This window comes from Excalfactoria chinensis, chromosome 3 (genome assembly GCF_039878825.1).
Source record: "Excalfactoria chinensis isolate bCotChi1 chromosome 3, bCotChi1.hap2, whole genome shotgun sequence".
Lineage (NCBI taxonomy): Eukaryota > Metazoa > Chordata > Aves > Galliformes > Phasianidae > Excalfactoria > Excalfactoria chinensis.
The window spans coordinates 81,431,495-81,444,286 of NC_092827.1; the positions used below are offsets into that span (position 1 = coordinate 81,431,495).

Here is a 12,792-nt window from a genome sequence, read left to right on the forward strand (position 1 = left end):
GCACCATTAGATCTTTAATTACCAGTCAGCAGTTTTGCTGCTTCCTGCCTGAGAATCTTAGGAACCCAAACTGGCACACTGCTGTTTTGCACTGCCGTGGAGAAAGATGTGATTAATAATAATAAATCCATGTGTATTTACAGTGTAAAAACAGTCCCAAGGAGGTAAGATAAAATTATGTTACAAGAAATCATATATACAGTGAGAAAAATACTTATTTTGAGCACCAAGAGCATCTAACTGGAACATAAGGGCAGAGTCTTACAGCGTACAAGCAATTAAAAACAATACAGGATAATTAATACTTGAGTTTTTCATTCTTGCATGTTCTCCTGAGGCTTCAGTGAAATCTTCACGTTGCTTCATTGTTTGTATTAGTGCAGAGTGTTATACAAGCTGCAGAAAGTAGTCTTTCATCTGCGCTGATTGCCCCTCTATAGGATCACCATACATTCAAATGCTGTGTGGCCTGGAACACCAGCTATTATTACAGTGTTAGGTCCTCTTAAATAGGTAGACAATCGCATAGGATATTTCAAGGAGTAGTTAATGTATATAGGCGTCCCCTATAAATCTATGAATGTCCAACAAATAAATTAAAACAAAACAAAAAACTCTCAATCTTATTGCAGTTTGTCTGATTAGAGAACAACCTGGCTTCCAACTCCTGGTCTTCTGCTGCCATCATGTGGCGAACTGGACTCGCTTCATGCAGCGCAGCTCAGCTGCTGCCTGCTCTCCCAGCGCCTCCACAATGCTCATCACAAATAAGCTTAGGGGCTTCCCGTGTTCTCTTGCAAGGGATGTTGTAACCTGCTGGCCCAGCTGCGTGCTTTGCTGTTACCAGTCTTGGTTTGATTTCTGCTTGATGAACCTTAACGATAGGTAGTAGAAAAGCAGGAAACAGAAAATATTGCCACCAATGATGATGTAGCTTATGTAGAGAGGCTCTGAATCCAGGCCCAGAGACTTGGTTACCTGTAACCACAGAGAATAGAAAATTAGGAGCTGACAACAGGTTTTTTTTCTAATGAATTACTGAGATTTTTACTAGAGAGTCACTTACAAGTTTTCCTGGAATTTTAATTGTAACATTCCCAACAGTCATATCGTATATGGAATCAGTGAATTGAATTTGCATCATGCCTTGGAAATTCCATCTGAGAAAAGATACCTTAGAAACCCAATATGGAACTGGAACAAAAAGGAAAAATGTGTATAAATAAGCAGAACTGCTGTCTTGGTGCCAAGCATAACAGGTTTCTCTAACTTCTTGACCACCAGAGGAGTTTGTTATTGGACAAAATATATTATTTAGTGGAGATGTAAATTAGGAGAAAACTAATATACATATCCATCAAATTCCTGCTGTCTGCTAAGCTTCACTGGAGTGTTCAATCTTCATTTACTGAATATAATTCACCTAGAGACCAGGTAACACTCCAGATTTTCACTAATGCTTTTTTGGACCAAACTTATCATTATCTCAGTTCCAGATGGAGAAATTAATGTAAAATGAACTCCACTCTCACTGTAAAGCTGGGAATAAAGCGGTGTTTTCCTGCGTGAGATTCAACCACACTGCAACCAATCGCTGATGCAAACCACCAATGTTACAGTCTGGAGGGACATTGGGAGATTTGTCTTACCTGTCCAGAGTTGTTCCAGGCTTATCACAAAGCCACCACTCAGGTAGAATGAAGTGAAAAGGACATTGCCAAAGAAAGCGGAGAGCTGTAACGTTGGCAGCAGTGCTGCTACCCAGAGTGCCATTACACGGGCAGAATATACAGCCAGCCACACCGAGAAGAAGTTCAGCAGAAAATGCACTGCTTCAGGAAATAGATTTGTCAGCCAGTAGATGGGAACCCCATAAATTATAACAAAAGCGCAGTGCTCGGGGAGCTCCCCCAAAATCTGTTCAGGAAGGGAAAGGGGAAAAAAAACAACAACAAACAAAACCAAAGGAGAGAGAGAAAAATAGTTACACAACAACCACAGAATTTTGAAATGTGCCTTAATGTATTTAGGAATTGTTTAGGGAAACTTCAGGAAATGCCCCCTTGGAATGCAAATGCTATTTTTTCCATCATTGTGGCAATTGCTGTAACTAATTGTTGAATCGCTAGGCCTCTTGTTATGGATTAGATATCTTGTTTTGTTATGGCTTTTGCTGTTCCTAAGAATTGAGGAGACTTTCCCTAAAAACTACTGTGCCTGAGCACAGGAGTACTGCTACTGACTCACTGTGTTTTGTCCAAACTTGGTTAAAGACAGCATTATATCAAATTTGAAATAGGCTATTGGTGACTTCCCATCTATGTCCTGCAGGCAGTCTAGCTAGCATCTACTTTACTTGCTGTCAAAGAAAAAAGTATATATGCGTATGTTTTGAACTTTCTCAAATATCTGAAGATATATTAGATGTAAAGATGTGTATCTTTACATGTAAAACATATATGCACAGTAAACATGTCTAGATATACACAGCTCTACATATATATATCCTTGGACTATATATATATATAGATGCATGTGCATTTAAATCTATATACATGTAGCAATTGAATATTTTTTCCAAAGAGAGTTGCTACCATCCTCTAATACCAAGGTTGTAAGAAATTACAACTACTCCTCGATGAATAATGTGCAATTTTTGTGACACAATGCAAAGAATATTTTTCTCTGGCAACCACTAATAAGCATTTAAAATCTTGTGCAGAAATGGAAACCTAAATTACAGATGCCATGGCAGGCAGAACTCATCTCACAGTGGCAACATCACAAAGAAGGGATTCTTCTAAACCCTTATTCAAAAGAGAATGTAATTTTTCTTAAGTTTTAATTTATTTCCAGGAAATCTAGCTCTTTATGCGTTTAATACATTTGTTTCACTCTGATCAGTTCAGGCCCAAACAACTAGTGGAAATCTAACAGCATTTCACCATTTCTGTTTTACTTTTGGTATAGTTTAATATGAATAATCTGTTCTACAGATCAAAATGTTATCACGCTTTCAAAGATGCTTCAGTTAATGAAATATTAGGCTATATGAAACTGACAAACAAGCGAATTTGATGTCCAGAATTCCCAAATTATGGCCTTAAAATCTCAGAGACCTCAGCCATGAGACATGGCAACAGATCTAAAGTAGTGTGAGGCTTAATCTATTAACACCAAGCAAGCAAAAATGATAGCCTTAGCTGGCAGTCTAATGTGAGCATGATTATTTGTACAAGGCTGTGTGTTGTGTCACTGGTGTTTCTTTTCTAACCCATCTGTGTGCTTTTCCTGGTGATGCAACCACTTACCTTAGCAAAGAAGTACGGAGTAACAGAATACATTCCATTTTCCAAGTCATGATAAAGCATTGCTCTTTCTGAATGACCTACAGGGTAGAAAGAAACAGGCTTGTTTCACCCTAGAGTTGCACTTAGTAAATGTAATTTTTCATTGATTTAAGAATTGTGGGTTTTTTTAGTTTCATTTATAACATTTTTTTTAGTTTGATTTATAACATTTATAATAACATTCACACTTACATTTGGCAATAACATCCAAAATCACTGTGAATGGGATTAGTGCACCTATCATGTACAGCAGTGCTGTTGTGTCACGAATGGAGAGTCTGTCCTCATGGCCATAGTACAAAAATCCAATTAATAATGACATGACAAGGGCCTCAAATCCATGGACTAGTAATGTTGAAAGATCTCTGAAGTCATTGGAGACTTGACGACTAGGAAAAGAAACATTAATCATAAGGTATTGTACTAAATAATGCCAGTTACTTTCAGATATATTGTTCCAAATGCTCTGCTAACATCAGTTTGTTGAACTTGCTGACTCTGAGTAGGTCAGGAATTTGTCTATCTGCTTCCAAACATTATTTGACTTAATTAAAGCTGTTAAGCACCTGTAGTGTAGCTTTGCAAGTCTGAAACGCTGAAAACCTGAAGGAAGGCAGTGAAGCAGGAAGATCTGGTTTTGGAGATGCAGAAGCAATTGTTTCAGTAATAGAAATGTCTTTTTTAAGGGTCTGTAACACCAGCTGATACTAGCAGTGATTTTCTGTGTGTATTAAACAAGTTGGCTCTATTTTTTTTGAGTACAGAATTATGAATCTCAACTATCAACATCCATCCATGATGGCTCTAATCACTGAAGCCTCCTTGGCTTCAAATCTGAGGCAGAGGCATGAGGATGGCAATGTCTGAGCCTACCACAGGGTTGCCCAGGGTTGCTAAGGGTTGAGTCACCTTGATTTGACACGGAGATCAGAATGGAGGTACCCAAAACTGGGATGCATGTTCCTGAGCCTGGAGACTCCTGATGCTGCAGCAATTTGATCTGGAGATTATTTTTGTTTGGAAGGAGTCCTGGGGCAGAAAAAGGGAATGCATATAGGACTGCTGCCCTACTCAGAGGATTGGGGTGGTTTGGTATAGCAACACCACTGCTCCATAACTTGCTAGTGCTGGACAAGCACTTTCAGCAGTCTCTCGCTTCACATTTCATACTTTTTACTGCTTTAAAATACAAATGAACACAATACGTAATTGTTTATGCTGGGGATAAGGTTACCTTAATAATACAGTGAACTGTTTCAAGACTCCTGGTAACTGATCGCTTGAATGGTAAGGCATGTTGATTACCTCTTCTGGTGTTAAAGGAGAGCTGCCCAAAAGAAAAGAAAATGAAACTAGCTCAGGTTGTAGCAGTTATTCCACATCTGTCATATGGATCTGTTTTCTTTACCTTTGTTTGCTGGTAGTGGTCACAGCACTGTCACCTTCACTTGCTTTCCATAAGAAATCATCAAAATCTTTGATTTTTTCTTGGAACAAGCTGGCAAGAGTATTTGCTCTTTTTAGGCTTTCCATCTCCTTCTCCGTAGTGTGTTTATCAATGCTGGTCAGGTCAACTGCAAGATATTATTTGACATGGTTCTGTATGCTACAGATGTGATAACTATATGATGTGATTAGAATCTGAAATTTCATCATGAACAGACTGTATGGCCTGTGTGCATGTATTAAGCTACAGTGGTTAAAACTTTCTTAGTTACTTCAGGTGGATACTGAGAAAGCCTGAGAATATTAACCAAGGAAAACATAGCAGCAGCAGCAGTGATTCATTTAGCTTTTTAAAAAATATGATTATTGAACAAACAAATTATTTTTCAAAATCTAAACTAACAGTAGTACTTTCCAGTGCTGACCTTCAATGCAGAGTGACAATGCCTAATATTTTACAGATGCTTTCTGGGAGAATCTGCACATTTGTTAACTCCTATCATTGAGCCAATCTTCTCTGAGCCATGCATTAGCAGAAGGCCATTAGGAAAATGAGTTGCAATCTACCTTATTTAACTCTTCCCTCCTGACATGGTCCCCCATTTCTTTTATCCACCACACTTCTGTATTTCTGCATGTTTCTGCATTTCTGTGTTTCTTTCAGGTACTCATCCTTGCTATTGCATCCTCTGCCATTGTGTTCTATTTCTACCTTCTATCTGCCCATATTCTTCACCCTTCCTATCAGTTATGGCTCCATGCATTACACTCAACAATCTTCCACCTTCTTTTCTCATCCTTCCCCCCTCCTCCAAATCGGTATGAGGGTTTGTCTCCCATGGACTCTGTTCTAATATGGGAGCGGCTGAAGGACTTCCTTAAGGTTGTGCAGGACTTCTCTGAACCACATTGGTGACAAAGGTCTTTGTTTCAGGACTTGATATTAAGATTAATTTCTGTCTTATCTCTGCATAGCTGATAAGAACTGACACTGGCTGCCACATAGGCACAGTCAAAGAGGTTACTCTAATGCATTGCGGTCGTTGTCCTTGCTAACTTGAATGCAAAGACCCGAGGGCAATAACGAAAGCAGCCAAAGCAGCCTCTGTGGTAAATACTACTGCCAGTAGATCAACAAGGTGAGATTCTCTTTGAATGATGCAGAAAAAAAATCAGAAGCACGATGGATTTAGGACCACGTAGTTAAATTTCTTTGAGGAGAGGAATCAAAAAATGCTGTTATATGTTTGTTTTTTCCTCCCTTCCAATATGTTTTGTTGATCAGCTCTTTTCCGTTTACTGTCCTGGGTGCGTATTATTCCTCCCCCTGGGAAACTAGCTTCCCACATATTTCTTGAATCAGACTCTGAGAACCAACTACAGAAGGAAATTGATCAGCTCATCCAAGTCTTTCTCAGAGAAGGCAGAAGTCTCAACAAGCTGAAGCATGGGAATAAGCGTGCTAAGCTTGTGAAAGAGTCGCTACATCTAGCATAGTTCAGGAGGAGGATTATTTAAAATTGATTTTTTCTACTTATTTTTTGTTCCGTTTCCTGTACTGTCAAATAAGGATTACATAAAAAACTGACCTTACTACAGTATTGATTTGAGTCAGTGATAAGGCATGGCTAAAGCAAGTCAATAAAAGTCAATGTTTGCGGATACGCCCACAAAAGCAAATGACTTCCAAAAACCTTTTTTTATGACAGTACTTGATACTAACCATAGAAATCTGCAGGATTGCTGTACCTTGGACAGGGGTAGCCTAGTTCTGTGAAATACTGGACCATGTCTCTAGCTGTTCCAGAATAGACGGTGACTCCGGAGGTCATCAGAAGAACTAAATCAAACAGTTGGAAAATATCTGACCGGGGCTGGTGAAGTGAAAGAAGAACTAATCTGTTTCCTCTGGCCAGTCTGGATAATGTTATCACAAGGTTATGTGCTGTAAAACTATCCAGTCCAGATGTGGGTTCATCGAGTATTAGTATTCCTGCCAAAAACAGTGAGTTTAGATGGTTTGGAAAACATGTTCTAAGTGAAAATCTATTAGCACATGAAATCTCACAGATATCTTGTTTTTAAACAATTCTAAAGTGTATTTTGTAGTAGAATCATATAATACTCAATCACGACTATATTTTTTCCTCTATTCTACTGAATATAGCAACTAAGAGTTGTCCTGCTCCTACTGGAAATAAGAATAATAGTTTCTATTTCCATGGGGATGAAGATTTAGGTTCTTTATTAAATTTACATTCTTCTCTGTATGAAAACCATGTATGTGAAAACGTATTAGTAATAGTTCTATATTCTAACTGCTGAAAAATTCAGATCTTACATTAGTATGTTATTTGTGTAATTTCTCACTTTATTACTTTATATAGCTTCTCCTCACAGTCTGTGATCTATTTCATACCTGTTGACATCCACGTATGAAAAGATATGCATGTGCATAAATGTTTTGTTGTTGCTGTTGTTTTGCAATTGATTGCTAAAAACTTGCAAGGATTTTATTGCTTTGCAGTGTTAATATTGTCAAGGAACTTAATGGCCTCAGTATGCACAGGGCAATGTGTGCACATAGACGAGGTCTTTACTTAAATTTCTTTGAACTAATTTTTTATTATTTTTTTTTTTTTTACTTTAGTACCAGCACATCTATTCCTGAGCATCACCTCTTACAGTAATAGCAGAAGTATAAGTCTATGTAAGCTAGACCCTTTCAGATCCATTTCCAAGTGGAGCTAGAAGGGGTGAAAGGAAACATCACGCAACAAGAGGCTCAGCCAAGATTATTAGTGCTGTTGTTATATATAAGAGCAGGTGGGGAATTCACTCCTGCAAATTCAATTGCAGATTTGGCTTTATCTTTTGCTTCTACCGAAGAGGATGGGCATTTTCTAGTGGCATAAGCCAGCCACGTCAGAGAGTTGCACAAGAGTGCAGTGACTTCCTGTACTGCCAAGAGAATGACCTTCACTGTTAACATTGCGCTTGTGAATAGGACAGGTTGAAAGAAAGAAAAGCAATCCAAGGTTTATAAGAGATAACCGGGCCTCCAAAGTAAATTGTGGCATACAGTCAGGAAAAGACAAACTTTGTGCAGATTTGCACAAATTGGAGCACTGCTGTGTGGGTGACTTCCGGCAACTTTCAGTAGTTTGGTTGATGATGTGTGATGGCTTCCAGAGGGGACTCTGCCTGGCTCTGTCACTACTGCTGCATTCACAAAGCCAGCAGAAGCAAGAGAGGGCTGCTGAACATCCCTCCAGGACCAAACTTACGTATGGCTTCTCCCTGAATCCTCTTGTGTTCTCTAACTGCCCTATTCCCCTCAATGGTTTCTGGTGAGCACAAGGAAATTGTCTGGGATTTTGCTCACCTGGGTTCCAGAGCAGTTGCACAGCGATGCTCACCCTCCGCCTCTCGCCTCCTGAAATGCCGCGTAGGTACTCATTCCCTACCCTCGTGTTCGCACACTGCCGCAACCGTAGCTCTGCTATTACATCTTCCACCTAGGGGAATAAAAACAAAACAGTTTACTTGCGCATTTGTGTACAAAAAAAAAATAAAAAGCTGAAAATATAGTTGACGTAGCTAAAATTCATCTGGATAATATGGTGCTGTCTGATCAAGAGCCACTTGAAAACAAGTCTTGATTTTAGAGATATCATTAAGAATTGCTCAGCGATAAGCAATATATCTCTTCTTTCAGTCTCTCTGCTGCTTTCTCTAGATCGTCATTTTTTATGCACTTTGGAACAATTGCTGGTTTCTATCTTGAAAATAAGAAAAAGGTTTATAACTCATAATTTAAATTAAAAAAATAAAAAGCCAGATTAGCTGTTCTGACTCCAAACACGCTGAATCTCTTGGATAACTTCTGTCAGACGTGTTTTTGACAACTTTGTTTTTTCTCAGCAGCTTAATTACCCTTTTTTGCCTTTGTGAGTCTGAAAAACACGCCGGAAGGCGCAGCTTGGCGATGAACAATAGTGTTTCTCTGACAGTCAGGTGGGGGAGCAGTCGGTCATCCTGCCTCACGTGTGCAATGCATTTCTTGACAAGCTGAGGAGTGCTGGGTTTGTTGTTGATCATGATTTGACCAGACTTGATTTTACCTCCATGATCCCGGCAGGTTATCACATCAAGCAAGGATGTCTTTCCGCCAGCTAGAACAACCAAAATTGGAAAATAAGTACATTTCCTGAACATTAGTTTGAAAAGTGAATTATACACAGAAGCTTTCGTTCCCTAACTTCTTTTTTGTGAACCCTCTCTTGTGCTTTTCTAAAGCTTTTCTTGAAAGAGAATACCAACACATGAATGCAAGCTCATGCTCAGAAGATCTTTCCCCTCCAGAATGGAGGAGATGACTTCAACCTTTGTCCTGTCTCAGGAGAATTAGGTGGATGGGCTTTGAGGACAGCTCTGTGAATGCAAAAAGGAAGATTTCTCCTTGTCCTCCAGTCACCTTTCTTTTACTTTGGAGAGGTAGATGAATGGTGGAATCCTGGTCACTTTTAGGTGACACCTGGGCTGTCACCTAAACACCCAGCATGATCTTGCTTATTGGATGGAGCTGTGGAGTCAGAAATGGCAGCTGAAACAGCTGAAAGACTAAGGCATTGAATGATTATGCTGACAATAAAAATCTTAATCATGATCAAATAGAAATTACTATGATTTGAATAAGACAAAAAGTCATTTAAATAATTAAGAAAAGCTGGCTTATGTTCAGAGATAAGGAAATGAAAACAATGTAATCAAAACATTATTTGGAATTAAATAGCAAATGACTTTTTTCCTTATGCTGTATGATACTTCAGGTAAACACAGAGCTCTCTCATAATGATTAGATGTCATTTATTACCAGGTTTCCTCTTAAAAGATTAATGCCACACCTGTTTTCTAATATGTACATTTTTAAAAAGGAAATCCATCCATCTGTAATGTATTGCTCAATTTAAGAGTGACATATTGATTGTCATTGACATTGTGAAACTCATCAGCCATTTAACCCATTTTACTAAGGCATTTGAAAAAATAGATGATAAACAGCATTTAAAAATAGTTTGACTAGTCTGCTAAAAAGGGTTTATGTTCAGTGCATGTTATCTTAACAACGGTGGTATATCTATATCTCAATATGTTATTTCATCATAAGCTTTTTCATTTATTATGGGAGATCTCTAAGGTACAACTTCATTTTCATTACAGATACTCTAGATTACAGTGGGGAAGAACAACCAGAGACCTGTTTTTAAGACACTGTGAGGCAAACAGAAGAGGAATTATCTTCTCAAGGTTTTCATCAATTGATCCGAAGGTGATAATTTATCCTTTAAGAACTGTTTGCATGTGAAGGGAATTGCTATTTGTGGCTATGCTCTACCAGTTTCTTTGCAGGGTCTGGCTTCAAATCTGCTATATTACTGGGTGAGGTCTGCAGCTTGCATTTTTTCTGTAAGAGCCATGAAGCTGCATCACATGCAACAGAGGTGAGACTGCAAACCACAGTTAGTTACAACAGCACCTCACTGCACCCCAAGGAACAAAGAGCAAATGTACAAGTCATAGTAAAAATTGGTTTTGAAAACAAATTCAGAATACATATTTCTCCACTATGATTCTTTGTTTTCTCACATTTAACCTTTTAGTGATGTGTTTAAGTGATACATTTCCTCTAGTTGTTCCTCAGCTAGATTTTGCCATTCAAAGGACTGAGGAGTATTGCTTTCAATTGTGTACGTTTTATCCAAGGGTTGATCAAATCATGAAACATGGTTGCTCTTACCAGTGCTTCCTATAACAGCTAGCATCTGGCCACTGTGAACTTTTAAATTCAGGTTCTGGATTATTGACACGTGAGAATCAGGACCTGATTTCCAGAGCAGTTGCATCTGCTTGAGTTTCTCGTACCAGGGAATCTGGGATGCCAGGTTAACCTAACAAAGAAAAAAACAATTCAAACAATAAACTACTTCATGATAAATACTTTCAAATTTGTTACAAAGCGGAGAATAAGTTAAAAAAATATTGTTGATATTCATAATTACAGACAAAAATTCTCTTCTAGACGTGTATGTCTTTAATCCCTTGCTTCTTATTTCTGTTAATTACCAAAACTATCTGTGATGTGTTGCTGTTGTACGTTATTAATTTTTTAATGCAATTTAAAATTACTCAAAACTGGAAATTATGAAGCCTACTTCAGATGCCCTGTGGCACAGAGAGAGGTGACAAATTTCACTAACTTCCTGAAATCCTCCTTATGTTTGTTATCCATGTCATCCTGCTACATCTCCTACATGCACGTTTTTTGCCAGCAAAGGCTCCTGCTGGATGGCAAGTCCCTCTATTTCAGTCCCCAAAAGAGTAATTTAGCTTAAGGCAGAGAAAACAGCCTAGACGCTGACCTCCTGTGTCATCCTCTAGCTTTACTAGATACTTTTACAATGGAGTGTGTAGTTCATTGTCAATACTACAGCCAAGAGCACTATCCTTCTTACAAAACTTCTGTGTATTTCACTGTGCAACGTTTGTATGAATTTGAACTTCATTCTACTTCTAAAATGGCTTACAAAATGAAACAAGAACTGCTGGATATGTTCCCTACTCAAGGGAATTACATAAGGTAGAGGAGTGTTTACCTGGTAGTTGAGCTCCTTGACCTCAAGAACATTTGATTTTCCGCTGTATGTGAAATACAGACTGTTATCTTCTTCAGAACAAAAAATACTGTCCTGGGCCTTGATGTGGAGAAAGTACTAACTTAGTTACAACAGTTAATTGCAATACCAAAAGAGCTGTTAAAATTTGATTACAGAGAAGAAAGGAATAGAAAAGGAGAAATAGAAATAGAAATATGTGCAATGGGATATACCAGTATTGTTAAGTTTCCATAGTACAAAAGCGTGAAGGGTTGAAATGTTACCTGTTAGCCAGCATGAAATGCAGTTTGTTCTAAGGATATGTCAAAGGGCCAAATATGCTGTGCTATGCTCATTTGTTAGCTTTCTGTTGAAATGAGTCCAAAATGGAGCTAAATGCTATGCCACCATAAGGAGATGAATCTAATCTGTATTCTGTTCTGTTTTTATTATTGTAGAAGAAATGGATGACTGTTGAAGCAGTAATGTCTACTGGATCAAAATGGTATGTATTGAAATTGGAATTTTATGGCAGCTAAAAGTTACTCTAGAAGCATGCTTGTTATTTAATTCATCCATACTGTACCATAGTAACCTGAAGCAGTTAATTCACCACTGTGCACGTACAGAAGACAATCTGCTAGTGTCTATGCTTACAAAGAGCAAATGGTAGCTGTATACAAGGTATGCTCAGTAAGAAAAAGTGAATTGTAATCAGACAGGGTATTAATTTAACTAACCAAAATATCCAAATACCCACCATCTCTGCTGAACAAATGTCTTGTAAAATAACAGGGAAAGGGCACGTTATCTGAAGTCAGCATCCTTTGGCATAACAGGGGTTAAAGCTCTTCCAGTGATTCATAGCCTGCGTTCTCATTTCACCCAAGTCATGTAACATTCAGCTTCAGCTGAGGGCTGCTAGAACTTCATTCCCCTGTTCCCTGTCTAGGTATGCACTGGAAATTGTCTGAAAAGCAGCACTAAGACCTTGCCAGCTCTCTTCAGTTTCTGGAGGAAGCCTGGGCACTGGGCATTGCTGCCCAGCAGCCCTCAGCCAGCCCTCTGACAGCTCTCACTCACCGATGAGCTCGTGCACACATCCCGGCTCCAACTGGCACCTTCCAGAGAGATGTTCTCAGGAGCTTTCTTCATGTTGGCCGCACAGGGCCTCGCACCCCTGCTGCTTCAGTGATGGGCTCCTGGAGAGGTGTGGGGAGCCTTCTCTCCTTGCTTCTGAGCTTTCCAAGTGCCTTCAGAGCAGTGCCCTGGAGTCTCTGCAGCAGGTGTGACCCTGTGGACAGGGAAATACTCCCCTCCTCCCACGCTGACAGCGGGGG

The 12,792-nt window shown here is 39.0% G+C and overlaps 1 protein-coding gene across 2 annotated transcripts; it reads right to left on the reverse strand.

The window, feature by feature from the left end:
* Nucleotides 1-840: 840 nt before the first annotated feature.
* Nucleotides 841-12,607, reverse strand: ABCG8 (ATP binding cassette subfamily G member 8). 2 transcript variants are annotated; one of them, XM_072332910.1, is made up of 13 exons: nucleotides 12,554-12,607; nucleotides 11,453-11,569; nucleotides 10,597-10,747; nucleotides 8,733-8,971; nucleotides 8,182-8,314; nucleotides 6,520-6,789; nucleotides 4,759-4,924; nucleotides 4,585-4,677; nucleotides 3,543-3,739; nucleotides 3,312-3,388; nucleotides 1,650-1,917; nucleotides 1,067-1,194; nucleotides 841-978 (listed from the first exon to the last, which is right to left on the reverse strand). In XM_072332910.1, the coding sequence occupies exons 1-13, from the start codon at nucleotides 12,605-12,607 to the stop codon at nucleotides 841-843; spliced, it is 2,031 nt and encodes a 676-aa protein (XP_072189011.1). The 2 variants fall into 2 exon arrangements, with proteins under 2 accessions (XP_072189011.1, XP_072189012.1); XM_072332911.1 differs by having other exon boundaries at nucleotides 11,453-11,551; nucleotides 12,536-12,607.
* Nucleotides 12,608-12,792: the final 185 nt, after the last annotated feature.

Bases quoted from the DNA above. Each gene is read 5' to 3' on its own strand.
- ABCG8 (XM_072332910.1), bottom strand. From the start codon at position 12,607: ATGAAGAAAGCTCCTGAGAACATCTCTCTGGAAGGTGCCAGTTGGAGC. The intron at 8,972-10,596 runs GTAAGAGCAACC...TGGTTGTTCTAG, and splicing joins AGCTGTTATAGGAAGCACTG to CTGGCGGAAAGACATCCTTG. The intron at 1,918-3,311 runs GTAAGTGGTTGC...CTTCCTGAACAG, and splicing joins CTCCGTACTTCTTTGCTAAG to ATTTTGGGGGAGCTCCCCGA.